At 45.0% G+C, this 12,945-nt stretch overlaps 1 protein-coding gene across 7 annotated transcripts in view; it reads right to left on the reverse strand.

Moving 5' to 3' along the window:
* The window catches only part of phkb (phosphorylase kinase, beta), a 71,279-nt gene that overhangs the window by 51,535 nt on the left and 6,799 nt on the right, over positions 1-12,945 (reverse strand). For 5 of the 7 annotated variants that reach the window (XM_058088777.1, XM_058088774.1, XM_058088773.1 and 2 more), the window contains 4 exons: positions 6,552-6,690; positions 3,659-3,758; positions 811-918; positions 646-726 (listed from right to left, as the gene is read on the reverse strand). In XM_058088777.1, the coding sequence (XP_057944760.1) occupies positions 646-726; positions 811-918; positions 3,659-3,758; positions 6,552-6,690 (428 nt within the window). The remainder of the gene's footprint in view (positions 1-645; positions 727-810; positions 919-3,658; positions 3,759-6,551; positions 6,691-12,945) is intronic. The other 2 variants (XM_058088780.1, XM_058088778.1) reach the window with 1 other exon arrangement.

Consider the following 12,945-nt stretch of genomic DNA (forward strand, 5'->3'; position numbering starts at 1 on the left):
TTGCAAGTCATGTTGCCAGCATGTATGTATGTTAAAAGTTAGAAAGCAACTGGCGGGCCGGATTCAAACGCTTAGTGGGCCGCATGTGGCCCCCGGGCCGTAGTTTGCCCACCCCTGTACTAAGTAGATGAACATTTTCATACGAGACGTGTCATGGAAACTCCTGTGGAAGAAGCATCCAAAATATTAGCTTCATGAACACCTCCGTGACCGTGTCACCCCCCCCCCCCCAAAAGGATTATCTCGTGTAGAAAGCGGTGCAGCTCTGCCGTTAGACCGTGGCGCTAATGAGGAGACTTTACAACCGTTGGCGGCTCCGAACGACGTCAACGCTAGTGTTTCAAACGGGGGTCATTAATTCAGGGGCGCGCGCCCCGGCCAAATGTAAACAAGTTTCGCGTCAATGGCTAGGCTTCCCTTCTGTCGACGCCCAAAGTCATTATTAGCACACACGGGCACGCTGCCAACGGCGTGCACAGCTCAAACCTTCCAATGAGGAAAAAGCAACATGAAAGCGGATGGTCTCGTATTCGCCTTGAGCATTCAAACGCTGCACTTTTGGTCAGAAACCTTTTTTTATCTAATCGTCCACAACGGCTGGAAAAATAGAAAGTTGGTGAACCGCTGGCAGCCATGTTTGTTTACCTCGTCTGTGTTGTAGATGATCTGCAGGCCGGCGCATATCATCTCCACCAGGTAGAGCAGGAAGAGGGACACGGCATCGATCTACAGATGAAAACCACACACACGTCTCCGTCTCACTTGACCCGTCCCGAGGTGGCCACCATCGGATCTTTCTGACAAACTGACCTGCAGGTGGTGGTACTCGCTGTAGGTGTGGATCTCATCGCCCGTGTCCACGTTGAACATGGAGTGGAGACACTTGGAGGGGCTCGGGTCCTGTTTGAACTCTTCAACCTGTGCACACACACACATCGATAAAACGCCCCCCCCTCGAGTCAAAACATCTGCCCAAAACCTGCAAACCATCAACATACGCGACGTCATGAACTGGACTCTTCAGGTGGGCTTCATTAGTTGATGCTCAAAGACCAGGTGGGACAAACACTTGATAGGACAGCTCTGGTCTGAGAACTGAGAGCCTCGTCCAGAAGGGAATGGTTTGGCTCTTTTGTGGCGTCAGGACCACCAATGGACGTTGGATGGTTGGGTGGGTGGAGTCAATGGTTGACCCGCCTGAAACCAAGGCGGCTGCCACTTGTTGATTTGTTAGAGGCTACATGATTGAATCTTTTCGGGAATGGAAGGGAAGGAAAGGACTGGACGTGGGAGGAAGACCCTCCCCTCTGCTCGTGTTTGTCCCACCTGATCTTCCAACATGAACTGATGAAGCCTGCCTGGTGTTCAAAGACCACCTGAACAGTCCAGTTGCGATGGACTCGATGGCCTGAGAACACCTGATGACCTGGATGAATGAGAACATCCACAGGCGACAACAAGGCCACCAGTTTGAGTTTTACTATACTCATTCGACAGTTATTGAACTTGAAAACAGACTTCAAACATTTTGCTGTGTACTTTATCGTACGCCTATCACGGGTGTCCACTTTCTCCACGGGGGCCGCTTTTACATTTTCTAAATCAACCCATTTAAAGAAAGAAAAAAAATAACAGCCTGCTCCTCCGCTGTGCGCTACTAATGCAAAGTCTTTAATTCTGTTTTCTACGTCTTTATGGTTTATTGTGATTGACAGTTTACTGTGTATATCCCTTTGTTTTAGTGAATGAAAGCATGTGGTGATGGTGTCCACTGGAACACAGCAGGGGAAACATCAGACCGAGATTTGTGCGAGTGTGCTGGGCCACCATGCCCCCCCCCCCCCAACCCCCCAACGCCCCAACGCCGTTATAAATAATTGTCTCTTTGTCCCACTTTCACCTCATTTGTTTGTACTCTCCCTGGCTCACTCCATGGTCACGGCGCCTCCTCCCATCTTTCCCGTCTCACTCTCAGCTGTCACTCATTTCCTGTCCCGCCCCAATCCCCCCCCAAGAACGGGGCAGCCGATCCAAAAAAGGACATTTTCCTTCCATTTCTGTGTGAACAAAGCATCAATCTTCATGAGATGAATCTAATCTAATCAATATCCTGCAATTTTGGATATACTTAGTCATTTATCTTTCATATCAAATATTACGTATTTTGAATTAATTAAATAACAAATAGATTCATTCATTCATTCATTCATTCATTTTCTACCGCTTTTTCCTCACGAGGGTCGCGGGGGGTGCTGGAGCCTATCCCAGCTGTCTTCGGGCGAGAGGCGGGGTACACCCTGGACTGCTGCACATATAGACAAACAACCATTCACACTCACATTCATACCTATGGACAATTTGGAGTGGCCAATTAACCTAGCATGTTTTTGGAATGTGGGAGGAAACCGGAGTACCCGGAGAAAACCCACGCATGCACGGGGAGAACATGGAAACTCCACACAGAGATGCCCGAGGGTGGAATTGAACCCTGGTCTCCTAGCTGTGAGGTCTGCGCGCTAACCACTCGACCGCCGTGCCGCCCACAAATAGATTCATTTATTATTAAATTATTTTACTGATTTTGTTAATTGTTCATGTATATATGTCTTATTTTATTTTCTATTGACTGTAAATTTATTGTTAATTTATTTATACATTACTTTATTTTTCTTTTCAATATTTATCTACCTTTTTCTTTTTTACGCTTACTTTTTTATCAGTACATAATCGCTACACATTCTCTAAAAAGCCTCCCCAACCTTTGGCCATGCACGGTTTTAGCAACAGCGAGGCCAAAGCCACCTTTGACCCCGTCCGAGCTCCAGTCAGAAGAAGGCTGGCTGTGCGTCGTGGTATCTGACCCGTGGAGTCACCCCTCGATTAAAACCTCCGTGTTCCCGTTAAGCGATGGAGACAGCGCCGCGACCAACGTGTGATTAAAATGTGTAAACGCCGCTTTTTAATTAAGAGCACAGCGGCTCTCGCCGATGAAATTAGGTCATCGGGTTCACGGCGAGACGTTGAGGCTGAAACACGCTGCGTAGGTGCATGCCAGCAAATATGTCACCCATATGGTAATAACAATAATTTGCTGTCTTATATGATTATTTTCCATGCACTGTATATAAAAATATAGAAAGCAAAAGTTTGGAGACGCTTTCTCATTCTAAAAGGTACAAAGTTGTCTCCAAACACTTCAAACTAAACCTGACCAAGTATTAATACTACAGAAAGTAAACTTGGCTATACTTCCGAGTAGTCTCTGTACAGCTTGCCGAGCCTTCTGGTCAACTCACAACCATTATTGTCAAGCTGGCACCAACACGGCAGTGTTACGGTCCACGGCTGCACGAGTGCCGCCAACACCGAGGAGCTGCGGTTCATCAGGCCACTGATTCAGACTAGGGCTGTCCTATCTGGTGGTTGAGCTAAAACTGATGAAGCCCGCTCAGATGAGAGGTTATTATTTGTTTGAAATATAATTTGACAAGTCTAACAATGCTTTTGTGATCGGTTCGCCGCCATGGGAATCCCACCTGAAGGAAGGATATCCTGCTATACCGGCTGCACACTGACTACTCTAAATCCCATCCACTACTTTCAATAGTACCGAGGCCTTGACACGGCCTGGACACGCCTCAAGTGGCGCTGCGCTCACCTTATGGGCCTGCCTCATGTAGCAGTAGAGGATGCCTCGCATACACTTGATGGCGGAGTGCTCCAGTTCGTGGGTCCGCCCCATGTCGTCATCGATGCGTCTGGAAGGCAGGAAGACGCCGTGAGAGGACATACGCCAAACAACGTCAAACATATACAGCATACAAACACACGACACGGATTTGTTACATGGGGGAAAACAGCCCAATCGCCACAGAGTAGGCGTGGTCGAGGGAGGGGCCTGCCGAATCCCAGCGTTTCTGCATATTTACCATGTATACACCTTGATATTTATGGAGCATTTTATTATTAAAAAAAAACAAAAAAAAAACAAAAAAAAACGTACTAAATCATTCAATAGCAAAGACGTACATGTTTTTATACGCACATAGTTAAGTTCCAAATGTGAAAATTGCAAATAGTTAATAAATTGTTATTATTTTGTTTATGTCGGTATAGTTGTTAAGGCATTTGAGCTGTCTCCCTTTTTTTTTTTTTAGTCGGAAACTGATATTTTCCTGATACTCACCTATGTTTTACTGCTGATTACTAAAGCACAGGAAAAGTAAAAACAGATGTTTTTTTCTGATGAACAACAGGAGTCTAATCTTTATTTTGGTAGATTCTGGCTGGGATTGGATGTTTGCAAAAAATTAATACAGTCCTATGCAAAATTTTGGGCACCCCTATTACTTATTCATTTACAAATCATTTGGCAAAAGCTCTTTCCAAGGACAGAAAAGAAACTGAAACCATGAAAAGAAAATATGTTACATCCATCATAACTGTTTCACTCCTGAAATACTACGATCCGTTATGTGATATGTCACAATACCACAAGCTCCTAAGACCCGATGGTTTATTAATGACAAGGATGGATATTGTCGGGGGGGCCAAACTATTGCATAGGACTGTATTAAAAACCTCTGCAATAAGCAGGATAGGAGCCGTTTCGATATAATTGACTGCCGTCTAATAGGATTAGCTCCTGTGTGGATCAGCGAGCTGACTTCACTTCACAAATGCTGTTTGTCACGTTTGCATTTCAGCTGTATTTGCAGTGGGCAAAGTTTGTGTGCGTGCATACGTGCGTGGGGGAGGGAGGGAGGGAGGGAGTAGCTGGCACTCAGCAACGAGGTCGTGCTAATAATGACTTTGGGCATCGACGTAAGGGAAAGCCTCGCCACTGATGCGACACTTGTTTACATTTGGAGCCGCACGCCGTCCCGATGAATGGCGCCGCGTTTTTGCATGCGCTTTAAATGCGGTGACTGACATGTGACGTCTGCACCAATAATGGTAAAACATAACACGTGAATATGTTTTCAGTTAACAGCGACTGACCATTGCAGGATTGTTTTTGTCAGCTAAAAACATCCATACACCCAAACAAAAGCACCGCCGTCTTTCAGCCATTTGGGGTCGAGGCCTGGCTTTGGGCTCTTTGAAAGCTTTTGCTTTTCATCCTCTTTGACAACCAGAAGGTACCTAAGTGGTACATGCCTTCGCAATAACTACTTTGGGGTTACAGACTGGAAAACAAGATGGCGTGATAGCTTGAGTCCTTACGTAATACTACGTCAAAATTTGACATCTCTCGCTATGTAAAATGATGGCTGTTTCGTGGTTGACTGTGGCCTGTTATTTGTTGTGGAAGTGGTACATTTTTTAGCTGATTGTGTCCTTCATCATCTTACGTGTCGCAAAAATAACTTGCTGTGTTCCAAAGTGGTGGTCGTATTTTGTGATGTATCAATGTATCGTAATGTGACGTAAAGAAAGCTAGCAGTACCGTCGGCGTGCACGTATGGCAGATGCACGTCAGACTGGCATTTATGTTGGCGACTGGTCTGACGTTCCCCACGGAATCCTGCCCAACTGATTGCAACAAACGACGCGTCCCGACGAAGCAGACCACGCCTTCGTATATGCAAATAGGAAGCGCGGTCATGAATATCGATTAGTTAGGACTGTTAGAATACCGCCGCCTGTATACTTCATTAAAGGTGCACGAAAACGGCAGAACGGAACCGCGGAACGGATTATTACTATTTCAACGACTTCCGATGAGAAAAAGGGTTTGGATTGGGTATGCAAGGACATGGCCGGCGAGCGTAGCGGGACATGACAAGTAATTAAAGGCTCGGAAAGACTGGACAACATCACACATGCATGTTGATTACAATACAAACCAACGGAAGGAACGTTATAAAAAGTGACACGCAGGCAACGGCATCGGCGAGGCTGTCAGATGAGAATCATCTTAATTAAATCCCAGTGACAGTTCTAATAGGAGGCGGCCGTGACTGATGACTGGGTTCTGCCGCCGGTCACATCGCAGCACGGCGCTCTATTTTTAATTCCACTCCTCCATCTTTTCTTTTCGTCGTCCCCTCCTTCATCAGCCTCATCATCCTCTTGGTCTTCACTGCCTCTCACGGGCCTCGTGGCTCATTTTGCTTTGCTGCCCCCATCTTGGCCCCACGTTCGACGACAAGCCCCAGCATCCGATATCCTAATCATTTTTGGACTTGCAGCTTTTTCCCTTCCCACAGAGCCAATCACAGAGGAGCAGAGGGATGGAAGGATAATCACCCCCGGGTGGGTACCCACAAAGAAGGTACGTTTTGCATCACACAAGCAAATTAATGATCAGGAGAGAAAACAATATTTAGATGGAAGGAAGTCAACTTGCTAAAAAGGAATGATTACATTCAGGCCATTTGTGGCCGGAAGCTTTTTTAAAAATTATTATTTAGCTTGTTTTATTATGATTTATTTTGTTATTTTCATTCTAATCTAACATGTAATCAAACACTTGAAAAAAGGCCACACTGCAAGGAAACCAACACCCAGTGGTAACACCAAGCGCACGAGCGACGGCGTGGACTGACCGGTAGGCCATGGCCAGCGCCCAAGCTCCCGCCGCACAGTACAGGGAGTCCCGCACCCTGGCCTCTTTGCACGTGGAGCAGGTCTTGACCGGGAAGAGGCCGGTGGTGGGACTCTGGTAGTTGAGGATGGTGGCCTTGACTGGAAGCACACAGAGACATGACCGCCCAGATGAAGGCAGAAGAAGCAGGTTCCTCTGTGCTGATCAAACATGCATGAATCTGAGTTTTACTCAGATTTAAAGCTCCGCATCCACAACTTATCTCCGTGCTGCTGAATGCTGAATAAGTAACCGCGTGTGCTCCTCGCCCTCCAAGCAGAACGCAATCAAGCACAGTTGAACATACGTCCACATTTTTAGGCAGTTTTTGGACAATCACAGTGATGCAATATTTATGTCACTTCCTGTCTGTGAGCTTCCCCGACACGGCCAACACTTTGCAGCCTTGCTCCCATGATGTAAGCCGCCATCTTTTTTTTGCATGAAGCCTGAACCACTGCAGCCACCACGGCACAACACGGCAAGATCCAGTACAAGAGATTCTGCTTTTCTAAAGAGAATGATGCCTTCATGGCACTGGCAGACGAGGACAAATGGATACGAGGTTATTATTACCTGATTATCACAAAAACATTAATGTCAAATACACTTTTGATATGTTTTTGGGTTAGGTTGTTTACTTTTGAAATGTTATTGATTTATTTGATGCTAGGAGTCCACTGGGCCGGCGCCAGTTGGCGGCAAAGATTATGTGATTGACGCATAGTGGTTCGCTGTGGCGCCAAATTAATGTCACAAATTAGCGCCACAGCGAGCCACTACACGCCGATCACGTAATCTTTGCCGCGAACTGGCACCCGGCCCAGTGGACTCCTAGCATCATTGGCGCAACTTGGAGCGCGCCATTACATTCCAGTGGATTCCAATAGGCGGATTGTTTGCAAGTCTTCCAGGTCCTGAAGCAGCAAAACAGCCCCAGACCATCACACTACCACCACATTATTTTACTGTCGGTAGGATGTTCTTTTTCTGAAATGTGGCGTTATTTTAGACCAAATGTAATGGGACACACACTTCCCAAAAAGGTCCAACTTTTGTCTGGTCAGACCACAGAGTATTTTCCTAAAGATCTTGGGGATCATCAAGATGTTTTCTGGCAAAATTAATGTTCTTTTTGTTCAGCAGTGGTTTTGGTCTTGGAACTCTGCCATGCAGGCCGTTTTTACCCAGTGTCTTTCTTATGGTGGAGTCATGAACACTGACCTTAACTATTTGGATGTTGTTGTGGGGTTTTTTGTGTGGGTGGCAATCACCTTTTGACACAGGGCCGTGTCGGTTTGGATTCTTTTCTCCAAAAATAATGATATAAAAGTGTAAAGTGGAAAAATAAAGTGTTTCATTTAAAAACGGCATTTTGTGTTCAGTTGTGTTGTCATTGACTAATATTTGTTTTGTGATCTGAAACATTTAAGTGTGACAAACAAAAGTAAGAAGGGGGAAAAATGACGTTTCAGACCGCTCTCTTTAGAGCAGGGGTGCTCATTAAGTCGATCGCGAGCTACCGGTCGATCGCGGAGGTGGTACTGGTCGATCGCTGGTCGATCGCGGCGTGACATTAAAAAAATATCATCCCAGCATCAATGCCGTCACTTGATTGATATACAGGGCAGCCATTCAGATGACAACTGAATGTTGCCCTTCGGGCGACCAATCAAATCAAACAACGTCTCTAAGTGCAGCAGAACTTACGATGTCAGCCTATCATCCATCCCCGTTACTTGATTGACATACAGGACAACCAGTCAGATGACAACTGAATTTTGACCTTTAGGTCACCGCTCATGCGTAAACAACGATGCAAAGTGCTAAGCTAGTCGGCGAATTGCGAGATTTTAAGCCCTCGCTAAAGTTTATGGTCACTAAAATGAGTGAAGGAGCTGGACCAAGTAAAAAGGCAAAAACTGGACCAAGTAAAAAGGCAAAAAACATATCACTTCCATACGGATATGGAATATTATACGGATATTATGATACGGATATTATCCATGACTGATAAACATTTGGAAGTGTGCTTGAGGCTGGCTATCAGCAGCTACTGTCCGGACTATGCATCCCTGGCTGGTTCAATTCAGTGCAAGTCATCAAAGTAAACTCAGGTAATTACAAAAAATGTTAATAGTTAATTATGTGTGTTTTGCAATATTGGCTCATTTGGTTATGTAAGGTACATCAACATACATTGTACGTACAAATAATCCTCAATACATTTGAAAATAAATAGATGTTTTGCATTTTTGTAGTGGGTAGATCATTTTGACTCGGTCATTTTAAAAGTAGCTCGCATGCTGAAAAAGTGTGAGCACCCCTGATTTAGAGGTACTGTTCCGAACACGAGGCGAACTCCAGCTGACTTATCGCGTTCGATTCTGTAAACGATCAACCACAAAGAAAAGCGGATTACCGTATTGTTAATTCTAACAATTACTAATTACTTTCCAATAGTGGTGGGCGTACACACAAGGTGGGCTCATCTCGCTGCGGGCGGAGCTGAGACGGTATCGTGACCTTGAGAAAGGGGGTTTCCCCTTGAAAAAGTGTAACTTGAAGCAAACGTTTGGTCTCAGAAGTGGAAGAAAGGAAAAGAAAGTCAGGGAGATGATGGCTTTTTATCACGTTTGGTGCCCGTAAATAGGCTGGAGGGACACGAATTACTGTTACAACATCATTAAAAAGTCAGTCAAGTAACAGGGGACCTTTCCCTCCATGGCCGCTAATGACAGTTTGATTAAAAATAAACAGGCCGCTGTGGAAGACAATGATGTGAAGGTTACATTGAAAGCAACACAGCACTCGGATGCCAAGGCATCGTCCCCCTCCTCTAACATATGCAGATATATTTCCTAATCCAAGCTTCTGACAAAGTCATTTATAAATTTCAAACAGACACACACACCCCCTCGCTGGTGACTAATCTGTCTGGAGGGATCGCTTCATTTTTCATCAGCACATTAGGCAGCGCAAACGAAGGCGACATCCATTCTGCTCGTGGTTTGCTCCGCAGTCAGAGAGCGATAGTGAAGGATTTACAGCAGCGAAGACACTTGACAGATGAACATATAGTCTCAAAGAAAGTAGAAAGCGCATTAAAGCCACCCCCACGCATGTATTAAGTCTTATAAAGCCACCCACCCATTCATCATTTCCGTGAGTTATGCTGTGCACATCCGTGGGAGGAGCTGAAGGAGCCTCGGTCAGGTGACACCGGGTCAGCCAATCAAGCGTGCCCCTGAAATCGCCATAAAAAGGTAGCCTTTTTGCAAGCACAAAAAGCGGTCCAACCGTCATAGTGACGTTGTCTTGATGCCCCCCGGTCTCATTTTGGAAGAACACGTAACAAAGTCATCACTAAACAATAAGCGCCCACGGCGGCGGAGGCAAATCAAAAGGTTTCGGGGACGTTTTGGCCGACATCCATCAGGCTAATGTCTCCGACACGCACAGCCTGCTCGCATGTAAACGGACCATTTCATCGCAGCGGCATGGCGGAATAAGAACAGATGATGACACAGGAGGGAAGAAGACGCACAAACGATGTCACAGTCTCATGATGTCGCTGAACTTGTTTGCTTGTGAAGGAATCATTTTTTACATCCCGAAGGCGCATAGCGTATTATTCTATCTTGTCAAGGGACAATGCTCCAGAAAGGATGCTTATTCTTTAGAGTAGTCAGTGTAGCGCTTGTCCTGACTGCACCTTCTGTCCATAAAAGTCATGAACGGAATTAGTGGCAAAGGGTAGCTCTGGCTGGGAATGATGACGACCTATTGTGGGTAACACGGACCAAACACCAGTCATACAGAAACCGCCTGAATTAGGTGGCCCAGTACCCCATATTCCCGGAGTACTCCCTGCAGGATTCCTGAAAGAACACGGTTGAATGCGTTCTGCAAGTCCACAAAACGCATGTGGACTGGTTGGGCAACAGTTCCACCCAGAGATTCAATGACCTATCTCGTACTGCCTTAACCCTCTTGGGCGTAGAATTGAGCACAGCTCCACGTAACTAAAAGCCTCTTCCACTCCTCCATGACGGCACCACTGGTTGGAGCTTCTGGATGTTCAGGTGTGGAGGAGACATACCCGGCCATCCATCACTTTCACTTTTCTTCATGCGATGGTGGTTCTAGCTGTGGTCCATACGGGCAGCATTCTTTTATTTATTTTCGACAGTGTTGTCCGATGACAAGATATACTGTCGTAAAAACGCCGCTTGAAATGTGAGGGGTGTGCTCACTTTTGGGAGATACTGGATTTGGGGTTCATGAAACCGGACGCATGAGAGAATGGCAGCTTAGCCACAATGGCCGTGGAAGCTAAGCCCCATTGTGAGGAACTTGAGGGCAGACACGCACACAAAAAGTGGGGAAAACAAAACTGGTTTGATTTGTCATTGTCATCCAGCCTCACCGCCCAACAGACGGACGAGCGAGAGGAAGTGAGAGGGAGCGAGACGGAGCGAGAGCAGGTATATTGGCAGGCGGGTCTGGGCGACCATGATAACAATGTTGGCTTTGTTCCCCGCTCGAATTGGACGAGCGCTTCGACCCGCCACCCGACACGACAATTAAAACAAACCCGACGCCGAGGCTTATTTCTTTGACGATAGCGACTTCACGTGGGAGGGAGACACCTGTTGCAAGCTAAGCTGCGCTAATTGTCTCCCGTTGTTTTTGCAAACACACATGCAAACAAACAAAACACCCAATCAAACACCCGGCAACTATCAGCGCACTTTTGTCCTCCCTATAGGACCGCTGGGCTGCCTCACTCCGACGCCAGCTCCATAAGTAACTTTTTTTTTTTTCCCTTTATTTGGGCAAATATGTGAATCATTACAGTGCATTTCTTACATCAATCAAAATATAACTTTCCATTATTTACATTTGTATTCAACTATCTGATCCCAAGCCCAAAAGGAGTAGGCTGAAGCAAAAGCTTATAAATGCCTACCCCTTTTTGCAGGATATAATCATGTTCATGCCACTGTCTTGTTTCCCCTGTTATTATTTTCATTGTATTATTATTATTATTATCATTATTATCATTATTGTTATAATCTTTATCACTATTACCATCATTATAATCATCATTAATATTACCATTTTCATCATTATAGTTAAAAATTTTGTGATTTTTTATTTTTAATTATTTACTTTTACAGACTTCATTGCTTCTTGTAGAGCAGGGGTGCTCACACTTTTTCAGCATGCGAGCTACTTTTAAAATGACCGAGTCAAAATGATCTACCCACTACAAAAATGCAAAACATCTATTTATTTTCAAATGTATTGAGGATTATTTGTACGTACAATGTATGTTGATGTACCTTACATAACCAAATGAGCCAATATTGCAAAACACACATAATTAACTATACAATTTTTTTGTAATTACCTGAGTTTACTTTGATGACTTGCACTGAATTGAACCAGCCAGGGATGCATAGTCCGGACAGTAGCTGCTGATAGCCAGCCTCAAGCACACTTCCAAATGTTTATCAGTCATGGATAATATCCGTATCATAATATCCGTATAATATTCCATATCCGTATGGAAGTGATATGTTTTTGCCTTTTTACTTGGTCCAGCTCCTTCACTCATTTTAGTGACCATAAACTTTAGCGAGGGCTTAAAATCTCGCAATTCGCAACTAGCTTAGCACTTTGCATCGTTGTTTACGCATGAGCGGTGACCTAAAGGTCAAAATTCAGTTGTCATCTGACTGGTTGTCCTGTATGTCAATCAAGTAACGGGGGTGGATGATAGGCTGACATCGTAAGTTCTGCTGCACTTAGAGACGTTGTTTGATTTGATTGGTCGCCCGAAGGGCAACATTCAGTTGTCATCTGAATGGCTGCCCTGTATGTCAATCAAGTGACGGCATTGATGCTGGGATGATATTTTTTTAATATCACGCCGCGATCGACCAGCGATCGACCAGTACCACCTCCGCGATCGACCGGTAGATCGCGATCGACTTAATGAGCACCCCTGTTGTAGAGTGTAGAGATTTCATCTGTTATTTTCTGAAATCCGCAGTCTTTGTGTGTCAATTTATTAGCCCACTTTTTTTGTGACATTTACTTATTTTCTGTATTGCATGTGTCTAATCTTATGCATTAAAAAACAAGAACTTGAGACTGTGTCTGGACAGGTGACCAACCCAAACATCAGTTTCTTCTTGTTAAACCCTACCTGAGGTTTTTAGACGTGTTTATTAGTTTGTGTGTGTCTAGTCTTGTGCATTAGGAAGCAAGGTTTTAGGTCTGTGCTCAAACCAATTTTTGAAGCAACAATGTCTTGCTGTCCATTATTACTATTTTTTGTAAAGTAA

The sequence above is a fragment of the Doryrhamphus excisus genome, chromosome 12, assembly GCF_030265055.1.
Source record: "Doryrhamphus excisus isolate RoL2022-K1 chromosome 12, RoL_Dexc_1.0, whole genome shotgun sequence".
In the NCBI taxonomy this organism is placed as follows: Eukaryota; Metazoa; Chordata; class Actinopteri; order Syngnathiformes; family Syngnathidae; genus Doryrhamphus; species Doryrhamphus excisus.